Genomic DNA, 13,250 nt, shown 5'->3' on the forward strand with positions numbered 1-13,250 from the left:
TCCTTCTGCTCCGTTCGGCGTATAAGCAGCACCGAGACAGTCGATCACCAAACCTATTTCTTCATGCAAGGTACGCACTATTTGCTCGTGCCAGCCAACCAGGCTACTTAAGGAGTGCTTGGCAACTTGAGGTGGAGGAACTATAGGATTCGGTGGAAAAAAGAAGTCAACGAGGCGTGAGCTGAGTTTGATGGGGGGGGGGGGGGGTTTCCCTTCTTCTTTTTTTTTTCTCCCTTCGTCATCATACATGATTAGTATGTTTGAGCCTTGTTTGCCTGCTCGAATGCAACGGACGGTAAATGATAGGTCAGACGCCTGCAGCTCAGTCACAATCGCCCCGAACATGACGGGCCTATCATCCAAGGCTTGTACAAGGATTTCAAAATCGCTGAAAATGCATGGAAATTAGCCCAATCCGGCCGCTTTTGCGTCCAATTCTGATTCATAGACAGTAAGTAGTACGAGGTGGTGATGTAATATGTGTTATTTCAACGTTGATTGAGAGCTTTGGGGATTTCATTCTTCGCATATCTAATCCCAGGCTAACTAGTCGAGTGAGAAGACTGACGCGGATGTAAATAACTGGAAAAAAAAAAAAAAGATAGCCTATCCCTGCACCTGCCCACGCCAGCCATGCCTGTCTGCCATAAAATGCTGAAAAGATAGAATCTACGTACGCTTCGGAGAGATTAAAGACGCCAAACGGAACGGGCGGTGGAATGGAAATGCGTAAAAAAGGGTATCGAGGTTTAAAAAGGGGAAAGAAGGCAAGACGGATTTTAATGAGTCGACCGATAAGATCTGCTAGGATATTGGGCACAAAACCTCAAATCTGTCCCTTGATGTCGACAACTCTGTGCGCTTGGGCTTTGGCGTCTTCAAACAGTCGGCCGGCTTTGCCTGTCAAGAGTCTGACATGCCCGTCTCTTTCCTCAAGCAGCTCTCCAGAAGCATACTCGAGGATGAACCGTGCACTTTGCTCGTCCGATTCAAAGCCTAGTTCTTCCGTGATAAATCGAATTTTTACATCGGGTTTGTATCTAGATTACGTTAGCAACAGAAATTTCAACAAGCAAGATAAATAGAAGAGACAAGGGGGAGAGCCCACGTTTTACAAATGCAGGCCAGCGCAGATAGCCGTTCTCGGTCGACAAACATGTCCATCAGGTACGCACCCATATTGGGAGTGTCAAGATAAAGTTGAAAGAAACGATGGTAGTTACCAAGGGCCAAAGCGGACCTCACATCCAACGCGTGCTTTACAGCCAAGTCCGATTTATCTGCTGGGGTTAGATCTGCCAGGGCGTCGTTCATGGCCGTCTGGTTCCGTGTGTAGATAAAATAGAGTATACGGTACGCCATGAATTCCATAGGGTGCCCACCCAACTTTTGCGCATACAAAGCCCGCAACTGGGTCTGACACTGATTATACTCACCAAGGTCTCCCTTTTCCAGCGCAATTCGCGCATGGATCTCATAAACATTTACCGTAAATTCATTCCGAATATGTTGCACCGTCAAGTCTTGGCGAAGCGATTTGAATTGGTCGCATATGTATCCGTAGTTGTTCTCTTTCCGCCATTTCTTCTTCAAAAAGTCCAAAGTCTTCTCCAAAATAGGCAATGGTCGGACAACGTCAGGGTTAGGCGCCGAGGTCAGCCGGAAATATCTCTTTTCTAATTCCTGGCATCTTCCCACAATGGGCCCTTGGATCGCGCTGGGCAGTGGGGACTCGGAGCGAGACGAATCTCTATAGTCCTGAGGGTCCCCAAAACGCCTTTTCCGGAGTTCCAGGCTCGCTTTGGACTTACTTGAGGATTTGAGGTTGTAATCTACGCGTTGCCGCTTGTCAGTTGGGGTATAAGAGCCTTGATCTTCCGGCTGATTTCGGGAATTAGCTTTCCTCCACGGCGGAGAGTCGTCCGCACGTTCCTGCTGAAATTCGTTGGATTTTCTTTTCTTAGTTTGCTGCTCTGCCTGTGCTAGGCTAGACTTCATTGCTGCGACATTGGCGCCGGCATCCCATGGAGACGAGCTCAATGAGTTTGTCAGCACATAGTTGCGCTCATTCTGTATCATAACCTGCGGCAAAGGCAGGGAATCCCAATTAATAGTATCGAGAGTATCGTTTCTGGCTGCTTCCGTGATAACTTTCTTTAACATTTTCTCAAGTTCTGGTTTGGAAACACTGGCAATTTGGTTTTCTTGATCGAAACTGCGCTGGACGTACTTCCGCACAGGTTGAGGCCATTCGATGCGTTTCCGCTCTTGCTCCGGAGTTTCTGATCGGGTGGCGGTCATGTTTTGACTCTGTGAAGATGATGTAGCGTTGTGATCGACGTGAGCAGTAAGACTGCGTCTAGCTTGTACAGGAATATAAGCTATTTCGCTATGTTAGTCATAAAAGAGCACTGCCTAAATGATGATCATCTCAGGTGAAGATAACTTACCTGTTGGCGTGTAGCTTGTCGTTGTGGTGGTTGCTGAGGCTGATATCCGCCATGGCGGGACCGTCGAACTCATCTTGCTTTAGCAGGTCTAGAGAAATGGTATGAACAAAAAAAGGAAATCTGAAAGCAAAAAATTGATCTGGGTTCTACGTATGTTAACCGAGCCAGGCGCACTCGGAAGATGATGTTTGGTTGTCGGACACTTCACAAACAAGTGGGAAGTCTCTGAAAAAATATAAAATATGTGTGTGGGGGGGTTGAGAAGGACAAGAGACGTGTTGGCGAGATGGGGTGTGCAGAGTGAGGACTATCGAAGATGAGAAATGTCGTCAAAGTCAGCCGGTCGGGTTCGCTTAGCTTCAAGTCACGGGTCACGGGAAGTGAGGCACCCAGGCATCAACACTCTTGGCATTACGCCACCTTCTGAGCTATCCGATAGTGGTAACTCGTCGTCCTACCAAGTTGGAGACGTATAAAGGTGACTGTGGAGCAATCACGCTGCCCAGTATGGTGCTGATTTCGAAATCTTTCTTCACACGCAGGCTCGATGTTTTTCAAGCCCTTGGATTTGACGACAGCCCTCCGCCCATCTTTGCTTTCGGATGAGTCCCTGCTCTTTGTCCAGGATGCGGTGGGCTTGTACGAGGGGTAGGCAATCCACCCTCGCTCTGTGCGGATTGAAGTCAATGCTGAGATAATAACCTTTAGGAAATTCAAGATTCCAAACTTTCAGGACGGGCACGCGTATCTTACCTCTCACCGGGTCTGTTACGTTGCGACCGAGAATCCTCGACAACATTCCGTCGCCATTGAATTGAAAGATGTCGACCGGGTTGACTACCAGGTAAGGCACATTCACTGCATAATTGCCGTTTCCAGAGTCTTACAAGGTACCAGGGAGTCTTCCTGAAGTCTTCGCCGAAAATAACTATATACTCGAAGAAGCCAAAGCGGAGTCTGGGCCAAGATAACAATACTTCATCCGCTGCATCTGGCCAGTTGTCGCATAGTAATAGGGGCACACCCACCCCGCGAAGTATACCGCCGACCTCACACTCCCTTAATGCAACGTGGGTTTGTCCCATCTGTTCATTTTCCAATCCAGTGCCTTCTAATTTCGACGCCGCAACCGGGACACCCCTCCCACCTTGCCTGGCATGTGGTATCAAACCACCACTTACCGTTATCTTGAAGGCAACTATCGCAGCTGCCACCGACAGAATCTCGAGTGGTTTGAATTCGGTCGCGCCGACAGATGCACCTGCGCGAGAACCGATTCAGAGTCCAGCTATAGGATCAGAATCCGCATCCTCCGGGGTTCAAGGCAGCACTTTGTCTTGCCCTAGATGCACATTCAATAACCATCCGTCCTTGTTGGAGTGTGAGATTTGCGGGGCTTCTCTAGTGACACTGAGTTCTAAGGACAAACTTGCCGCAGGTCCACACCGTGAGGAGTCTCCAGCACCGATTTTCAACCAGTCGAGCATTACGAATACAGAAATTAAGGATTATATAAAACTTTCATTTCGAGGGGGCGGCGAGAAGATCTTCTACGAGAGATTGAAGGGCTGCTTGGTGCAAAGGAAGTGGCTGCTCCAGAACGCCCCTCCAATACCCCAATTATCTAGCTCTGCACATCGCGAAACCAGCTCATCACCTATTCCCGGTCGGTCTAATGATTCTACGCCCAAGCCGTCGGCTGTAGGGATTGCCGGTTTGGAGATGCGAGGTTTTGAGGCTCGCAAAAATAATGAATTGGTGATTGGCAATGCCTTTGAGGATTTGGAAGCACTGATGGCTTCCGCAAAACAAATAGTCTCTTTGGCGGAAACTCTGGCCTCGGAGTCGGGCATAAATGCAGCTGGAGGATCTACCGAAGCAAGCACTGTTCTTTCGCAGTCTGCGGCAGCTCTAGGTATGGTAACGACAAGGGACATGCTTGGCTCCGGTGCAGAAAGTTTGTATATATCTGAGCTCTCGCGGAATTTGGCCGAGTACTTGACAGATGACCGCAAAGGGGTCCTACGCAAGGAAGGCGGGATTATCAGTCTCGTTGATCTCTGGGCTTTATTTAACCGGACTCGCAACGGGGTAGAACTTGTAAGCCCTTCTGATTTTGAGCAAGCAGCACGCTTGTGGGATAAGCTCAAGCTTCCGGTACGTCTGCGCCGCTTCAAAAGCGGACTTCTTGTCGTCCAGTCAAATGATTGGAGTGATGAGAAGGTCATCCATCAACTAGACAAGTGGCTACAAGATATTCGCGATCAAGCTCTACCCGAAGGCATATCGTGGAACTGGAATAAGTACGGTCGTGGAATAACAGTGCAGGAAACGGCACAGCACTTTGGCTGGAGCGTCGGCGTCGCTGCGGAAGAACTTGAAATGGCAGAAGACAAGGGGACCTTGTGCCGGGAAGAGGGGATTGAGGGAGTGCGGTTCTGGAAGAATTTCTTCCTTGCTGACGAGTTGGGGGATACTGGACTGGAGCGAAGAATCTCATCTCTAGCCGTATGATAGGTAGAAATAGACGTGTTCAATCCGATATGAATATCAATAGCCATCTCGCGCTTATCGGAATGCTTATCAGCTATGATGCATATCGGCAGCCCCACCCCCGACATATCCGACCAGGCAGCCCCGTGACTTACAAGCGCGCAGATAACTCCTGCATACTCCATCGAATTTGACTTCAAACAGCTCTTTCTCTCATCTTGAAAAGACACTGTCTTTGACGGTCCTTATTTCTTTCATTTCTATATCGAGGGTTACTTGCTATATCGTTGCGATTCGATGCAGCTCGCGCTTATCAATGCCCTTATCTGACTCACATCGGTGTCAACGGCTGTCTTTCATCGAATGAATCATTTAGTCCTGTGATAGCCTTTTTCTGGACCGATACTTACATCTTCAGATTATTCTACCGTGCCCTGATCGACTTCTTCTTTCGCGCAATGAGCACACGTGCTTTAACGTCCTCCTCTATCCCCAGCGCGAGCCTTGCGCGGAGCAAGCATTCTATTAGTATTATCGCTTGTGCAATTTTATCTAGGCATGCCAGTGCTTTGGGGGATTCCGTATACCCCACGCAAGTGCGAATGTTTTGGGGTCGAGGCTGGAAGTCTTCCTGTCACGGGCGGATGAATCGGAGGGAGACTCTGGAAACTATGGCGAGGGACTACCGCGAGCAGTACAAACTCCTCAACCGCATGGCGAGACGAAAATCAGGCTATCGTCAGCTTTGGCGGAATTGGGATGATTACTCCTCGAAGGGGTCTCATCGCTGGATGCGCTCTGACCGAAGGAACGACTGGGAGTCGGAGAAACGAAGAGATCACTGGCACAGCGATATGGATGAACTCGTCAAGAAAATTGAAGCCGATCCGTATACCTTTCTGTTTGGGAAGAGCAATGAGTACCTGCAGCTTCCGAGGAGCTGGTCCTCCTTCTGCCGCTCATTCCTCAACCCAGAAGTATCTCCAGAGCACACACGCAACACTTCTCCAGCAAAAGAGCATCATGAAAGAAGTAGCGCTTTTGCTGCGTCTGCAAAGACGCCATCTGAGAAGGTAGAGAATGAGAAAAATATAAAGATGTCGTATGCGACATCTAGCCATAAGGAACATTTTCAATTTGATCCAATCAGCGGTCGAATGAGGCCGACAGAGCAACCGAATACGCAAGGAAAACAGGTCGAGAAAGGCGAAGACAATGGAAAATATAGCCCTACTAGTTTATATACGGGCTCTGATGGAGCAAACTCTTATATAGCAACGCCCATCCAAGATGGTGAATCGCAAGTTGGTAAGAATAATGTGCTATATATGGCAGGACCCTCAGAACCTGTGTCTGTTACACCGGAATATCAAACCAATTCTACCACTGATACTGCAGAGCAAGGAATTACACAAAAGACAAACGTCAATGAGAAAGGTAAGCAGAAGCAGAGACTAAGCTATGACATGGGCGAAGTAAAAGAAGACGACGTCGATTTGCTACGTGCTAGTGATATCCGAGCATCTTTCTTTACTGGCCCGACCAAACAGGAGATGGCGGAGAAAAAAAAGTTGGCCAGGGAAGCTCTGGAACGGGATTATGCATCTTCTAGTGATTCTCGAACCGATATCAATAATGAGATCCTCCGGGACTTGAAATTGAAGAAAGACGCCGGTTTCACTACACCGAATAAATATGCTATAATGAAGGACACGGCCAATTATTCTATCAGGCAGGTCCTCGAAGATGCGAGACAGTTCGTCGATGACATTAAATCACTGGCGCATGATATGCTAAAGACATGCGAACGTCTAGAGGCATTTGCTTTTCCTGCAGACACATTTCGTGTGTTAGCTTATGATCCTGCAAGCTCTGAGATTGTGTTTGCTGAAACGACCTCGTCCATGCATGCAAGCGAACGGATACGCCATCCAGCAGAGGTGTTGTTACACTTGAACAATCCTGCAAAGTTTCTCCCACACTTGGTGAAGATGAAGGCGGAAGGCTACGAAGTGGTTTCAGGCGGTGGTGATATCCTTATATTTCGAAAGACAGTGGATGAATTACGAGAAGGTATGGCCGAGATTGGGGAGGTCAAATCCGATGTATTGCCTTCTATGAACGAGAAGGAAATTCCCTGCATCGACGCCACTGTGTCTGATTTGTCCCGGTCTGCACCCCAGCAAAGATCACCAAATTCAAGAATAGTACATAGACAGGAGACGGTATACACAGGAGGTCCACCCAACTGGTCGCCATATCCACCGACTTCTTCATCCACTGTGACAGATGGTGAAGCAGTGAGCACGAGCGTGGGAGACAAACGGCAGGAGCAGGCCGAGCTGTCTAAACGATCATCTAGAATAGGCAAAGGCATTCGACGGGTCATATTGAGTGGGCTTGCGACCGCCGGGACATTTTACGCAATTGGGGTGGTCTGTGAATATTTTATTACAGGTGGGCAAGACGGATTGGGACCGGAAGGATTCACTGAATTTGAGGCTGAGAGGCGGCGTGAGTAGCCGAGTTGCCATTCGGCTCTTTCGGATCGTGGTTATATTATGTATGATAGTTACGTTTGAGTCTCCATTATTACGAACTCTACTCAATAGCAATCTCTATTCTCTACTGACAGGATCCCGGACCCGTGAGTTTGTCTATCTGTTGGCACCTAGGATATATATATCCATACGCTGTGGCTAGTGAACATACGATGTAACCAATTATTCAAGTATATTCACTCAAGACTGAATCAAGCAAATTGCCTACAGACTCACTCCGATACAGAAGTTCATGAAGCTCATGATAACTATTTTTGGAAAGTGGATACACCTACTATTGAATTGACACTCCATAACGAGTGCCGAATGCACATGATTGGACTGTGCAGACCCCGTCTATGTCTTGGCGGAAATAGGAACAGGCTTAGCGCGATATTTCTTTCTCAAGCTAAGACAAAAATCAATGTATGTATGTATGTAGCCGTACGAAGTCGGATATAAACCCTAAAAGACATCCAATTCTAATTGCGACTGTAGGATTTATACGAATCATGTCATGAAAGATGGAATAGGGGATACCAACGGAGAACGGAACGGAGGTAGTAAGACCAGGTGCTACATTCTCTTCTGTCGGATAGTTTTGCTGACGTCCCAATTTTTTAGCAGTGCCACCTACGTATTCAGTTTCTACAAGATCGTTCCGGAAGATATGTAGACTTTGTTGTTTCAGAATGAGACAGATGCCTCAGGTGTCTTTTCTTTTCTTGTCTTTTCTTTTCTTTTCTTAATTGGCTGGTATGTTTGTATGTACGACTACTGACAGATTGTAGACTGCATAGAGGATAGCGTGAGGGACGAGCTGTATTGATGAGAATGGTATCATATTGTATAATTACCTTCTCCGTACCAGATAAATAAGCTCCGAATTTTTCGTTCCTGTCTCAAACACCTTCGACGAGGTTGAGAATGTAGATAATCGGTCAATCAGTTACACGTGCAGGGCAGTGCATCGCAGACTTGTTTCAAGTTTCACATGACCTGACCGGGCAGGCTGGTGAGAACTGTGTGCTCGTGCTTTGCCGATCCATGTGATACATAGAATAAATCTGTATGCAAAAGAGCAGAGTCGATTGAGCCTCGACTAATGACCCTTGCAGATCCGGATGACCCTCTCACATTGCTTGGCTTTGCTCTGGCAGCCTCTTTGTCAGCAGGTAATTCCGGAGTGCATGCATACATGCTTCGTATTTCGCGTACAAAGGGAAATAAGCTGGTCGGCCGCCGGATGCGGATGCATGGCATGCTGTTTTATGACTCGCGTGGTGGAGCGCGAGTCATACCGAGTCAAGTCGTGATTTCGTATCCGTTTGAACTTTGAAGAATTGAGATATTTTGGCGAACTCTTGTTTGAGCCCTCAGTCAGCCTCTATATGAACTAGAGTATAGCAGACGCAGTAGCCAGCTGAGGGGCCAAGCCTGCCGTTGGGTAGGTTTAATGTACTACTCCGTATAGGTATAGCCTTCGCCTAGAGGTTAGCCCCTTGGACAAGACCGACGCCGGCCCAAACTAGATTGGAATTTGGGGATGATCTCTTCTTGATGTAGAATTATTGAACATTGACTATTTGGCTCTAACCGTGCGCACCTGGGTAGCGAGACTGAGATGTCAAGGTTGCGATCATTTGAAAAACAAGCAAACAAACAGTGGTCAAGGGCGAGCCAGACGATGTGATATATATGAAACGTAGGTCTGCAAAGTGTAAACTATACCAGTAGCGCTAGAGAAAACGTGGAAAGAACGGCACTGCAACAGAAGTTGTAGAAGATGAAGTTGCCCATGGCGCGATGTCACCAGCAGCGTCGTACGCAAAAGACACGCACTTTTGGCGAGCTTAATTCCACGGCCAGGAACGAACCAGAAGAGGCCGCTGGGTGGAGTACAGCCCCCCTGCCCGCCTTACCGCATGTGGCTTGACGTGGCGGCTAGTGTTACAGGCGCGATGCCGGATTGGGCATTGGCGGTCATTTATTAATTTATTTTCTCCAGAGGCTCGCCTTAGACTTGTTCGTTACGCGAAATTTGTACAGCAAATTTCCCGCCGACCCACTGCGCGCCGACGATCTCATGGGCTAGATAATTTCCAAATAGGATATCACGTCGTTTTGTATACGGAGTAGGCTTGGGGATTGGAGATGTTGAATATGTTGGCGATCATGGATAATGTACATAGCATACGTTCAATACATGATTACGCGGGACATGGCGCGGCAGCACTCACTGGTAGTGACTACTGACTAGTGACTCCGTCGGTATTAATTACAAGAATGACACGGCTGTATTGTGGTTCCAAGCCGCTGTGGGCCAGCCCGCTCGGAACCCAACGTGTTATTATTATGACTGCGGTGCGTGTCACTAAGGCCTAGCCTTCTTTCCCCCTTCGCTGCTGACCCGCCCGTCTCGTTTCGCCCGCCCGTTCCTTCCTCCTGCCCTGCCTTGCGCTCAAACGCCCGTTCGCTCCCCCTAGCCAAATCTCTTCTTCTTCCTTTCCTTTCCTTTCCTTCCCTTCCCTTCCCATCTCTCTGTTTCCGTTTCCATTCCATTTTCCATGCATTGTTGCCGTTGACGGTGCTGCCGTTGTTTTTCTGTGGTGCTTCGCTCGCCCTGCGTCGACGCCTCGGAGGGGACGAATCCTGGACAACTCAGCTTCGCCTTCGCATGTCTATCCTTAACTGATCAACTGCGCTTCTGATTTTCACGCCTGCCCGCTCCACGCTCTTTTAACAACGTATTCGCTCGTTTGAAAAACCGCCGGGGAAATTCTCTACCTCAGAGTCTATCCCCTTCCACTCGTTTTCTGTCATTGTGCAACCCAACCTCTTTCGTCTAACTCCTTGCATATCGCGATTTAAAAAAAACCCCCCATCGTTGTTGGTTTGTCTATCGTCTCCGCTCGCGTCTTGTTTTTGTATGTGTATGCGAGGAATAGTGTGTGTTGATAGTTGATTTTTGGGGAAACTTGCAGTCGTTTTCGTGAAATTGTCATTCCCTACGTTTACACGGTTACGAATAACGACACCATTGAATCGGAATTCCCTGTCCTTCGTGTGAAATAACTGTCAACAACGCCTGTCAAGATGCGCTCAATCGCCCTCATGGCGCTTGCTGCGCTATCGTGTGCTACCGAGTCTGTCGCGACGGAAGCTCTACGACCTAGATACTATTTCCCACGTGAGGTCAACAGACGCCTCAACTCGACTTCCAGTGAGGAACCCATTCCAGTTCTGATTCCTGCGTCTACTTCCACCAGCACGGGAACCTCCGACGTCGTTGTTGTTCCTGTCTACGTTTACGTTGCTCCTGATGGTACCACCAAAACAGTCACCGGATCGGCTCAGCCAAGCACTCCTCTCGCTATTACTACCTCTGCTGCAAGCCCAACCTCTGTCGCCGCTAATGATGTGACTTCGACCGCTTCTTCCTCGGTAGCTAGTACCACTTCTCAGTCTTCCACTTCGTCAGGTGGCCTGTTGGCTAGCCTGGGAAGCGATGTGTCTGATTTGGTAAGCTCCAGCACCAGCACTAGCACCAGCTCCAGTTCTACCTCCAGCACCAGTTCTACCTCCAGCTCCAGTTCTACCTCCAGCTCCAGCTCCAGCGCGACCTCAAGCAGCTCGGCGGTTACTACTGGCAGCTCCACTGTGACCAGCAGTTCTAGTTTTACCTCTGGATCTGCGGTTTCTAGTTCCAGCTCGACCTCCAGCTCGACCTCTGATCCCAATTTGCTATCAAGCCTTCTGGGATCAAGTGGAATTCTTGGATTGTCCTCGAGCTCGTCTAAAGCGGCAGTCATCTCGTCTAGCACTCTGACTGGAGTTACAGTTGGCTTGTCCAGTGTCTACTCAGCTTCCGCTGTCTCAACCGCTACTGGTAGTTCATCTGCGGCTTCATCTACAGCTTTATCTGCGGCTTCAGCTTCAGGCACTAGCAGTGCTGGGCTTATTCCATCACTCTCACTGTTGAGTTCAATCCTTCCCATTCCTACCGCTTCGAGCTCGTCGAGCTCGATCTCAGGAAGCAGCAGTGCCTCGTCAACGAAGTCCAGCTCTAGCAGCGGATCTATCTCTGTGTCAATTCCCATCTCAATCCCAACTTCGTCGTCATCAACTGCTGCTATTCCAACTCTTAGCAGCCATTCTGCGATCCCTACCACCTCAGGCAGCACTTCGAAGCCCGCTATTCCAAGCTTGAGCACCTCTTCCTCCAGTACCGCTCTTATCTCTTCGTCGTCGTCCTTGGCATCGACGATACCATCCTCCACATCTCTTCCGGTTTCATCTTCCACTGCGGTACCATCTCGCACTCAAGTGACCAGCTCTTCTGTGACGAGCACCAGCGCCAGTGCCAGCGCAAGTACCAACGTCGGCGCCAGCACCAGCCTTAGCTCGGGATCGTCTTATTCAACCACCGCAGCATCCACGGAAACGACACAGTACATCCCACCACCAGTCCAGACTCCCACTGAGACAACTACTGGATCGACTACCCAGGCATCTAGTGTACCTACCGAACTTCCTCAGGCCATCTCTCCTCCTGGTGGTACTCCATCAGTTCCTGAGAACTCCACATTGGTTCAGTTTGGTTTCAACAAGTATCTTTCTTGGGAGACTGTCGCCACATCGGAGAACTGGTCTGATCAAATCTACTACTACACTCCTATTGGTGTTGCTTATGCTCTCGCCGATAGCGAAAGCGACGTTGTCAATTATTGGCTTGGTTCGTACGATACAATGAAGAGCCTTGGCTACGATACGACCATCATCAAATTCTATATTCCTAGTGACCAGGTCGACACACTGAATGCGCAGCGATTGCTTCCGTCATCTGATCTCTATAAACAGCCAAACACGCCAAATGATGCACCCACCTATGACCAGGAATCAGCCATCAATCTGTTCTCTATGCTAAACACAGATATTCCTCTTGTCGCTCAACAACCTGTTGGCACCAGCACCAGCGGCACCGGTGGCTCTTCTGGGGACGACGACTCAGGCTCTGGAGATGATGGTAGTGGATCTGACGGCGGTGATGATGCTGGCGCAGGCAACAGCAACAGCGTCAACACTAGCTCTATCGGCATTGGTGTCGGAGCTGCCGCTGGAGCAGCTGCCTATGCTGGAGTTATGTTCTACGTTGCTCGCCGCTACAGGAAGCGCAAGCAACTTCACCAGCGTACCCCATCTGTCTCTACTGCATCGATGAGTGAAGTTGGCACCGCATCCGTGTTCGCTCCGGCAGCTCGCATTTCGCACAACAGTGGTCGAAGCGGCCGTACTGCACAAATTAGTGCTCCAGTCATGTCAGAGAACTCTTTGGGATGGAATTAAGTTAAATTGGAGCACAAATATATACATATACTAGCTGTGTCTTTGAAAGTCTTATATTGTACTTTTCCCCCCCTCCATACATTCAAATTTTCTTTTTTTTTCTTCTTCGGAATTTCTGAACAATCAATTATTCCCCATTATGTTTCATCTTTTTTGACTTTCTTCGTTCCTCTCTCTCACAATCTCATTTCCTACAACTCTGTTCTCAGGGTGTATTCCTTCCTTGATTTCCTTCACACCTTGAAAACATTCTCTCTGTGTCTCCTTTTACCTCATGTGATTTCTAAGTCTCACGCGTTCGTTGATTGTGAAAATATGTAACTCAGCGCCTGAGACCTTTTTTTGTACAGATGTATATTTTTTGAAACCAATGTTTTTGATCTTAGATGGTTGAACAGAACACTGATGTGTGTATGTAGGT

The 13,250-nt window shown here is 48.5% G+C and overlaps 4 protein-coding genes across 4 annotated transcripts; 3 read left to right on the forward strand and 1 right to left on the reverse strand.

Annotated features, from left to right (window-relative positions):
* Positions 1–826: 826 nt before the first annotated feature.
* Positions 827–2,503, reverse strand: UA08_02746 (hypothetical protein; the record flags this gene model as incomplete). The annotated part of the gene is made up of 3 exons (XM_020264822.1): positions 827–1,040; positions 1,109–2,389; positions 2,451–2,503. 3 exons carry the CDS (start codon positions 2,501–2,503, stop codon positions 827–829), a joined length of 1,548 nt encoding a protein of 515 aa, XP_020122184.1.
* A 494-nt stretch (positions 2,504–2,997) lies between these two features.
* Positions 2,998–4,964, forward strand: UA08_02747 (hypothetical protein; the record flags this gene model as incomplete). The annotated part of the gene is made up of 3 exons (XM_020264823.1): positions 2,998–3,098; positions 3,159–3,294; positions 3,348–4,964. 3 exons carry the CDS (start codon positions 2,998–3,000, stop codon positions 4,962–4,964), a joined length of 1,854 nt encoding a protein of 617 aa, XP_020122187.1.
* Positions 4,965–5,614: 650 nt separating this feature from the next.
* On the forward strand, positions 5,615–8,312 carry UA08_02748 (hypothetical protein; the record flags this gene model as incomplete). Its single annotated transcript, XM_020264824.1, has 6 exons — positions 5,615–6,380; positions 6,420–7,457; positions 7,516–7,590; positions 7,834–7,909; positions 7,982–8,046; positions 8,275–8,312. 6 exons carry the CDS (start codon positions 5,615–5,617, stop codon positions 8,310–8,312), a joined length of 2,058 nt encoding a protein of 685 aa, XP_020122186.1.
* A 2,267-nt stretch (positions 8,313–10,579) lies between these two features.
* Positions 10,580–12,829, forward strand: UA08_02749 (hypothetical protein; the record flags this gene model as incomplete). Its single annotated transcript, XM_020264825.1, has 1 exon — positions 10,580–12,829. The coding sequence occupies one exon, from the start codon at positions 10,580–10,582 to the stop codon at positions 12,827–12,829; it is 2,250 nt and encodes a 749-aa protein (XP_020122179.1).
* Positions 12,830–13,250: the final 421 nt, after the last annotated feature.

The sequence above is a fragment of the Talaromyces atroroseus genome (assembly GCF_001907595.1).
Source record: "Talaromyces atroroseus strain IBT 11181 chromosome Unknown scaffold_2, whole genome shotgun sequence".
Lineage (NCBI taxonomy): Eukaryota > Fungi > Ascomycota > Eurotiomycetes > Eurotiales > Trichocomaceae > Talaromyces > Talaromyces atroroseus.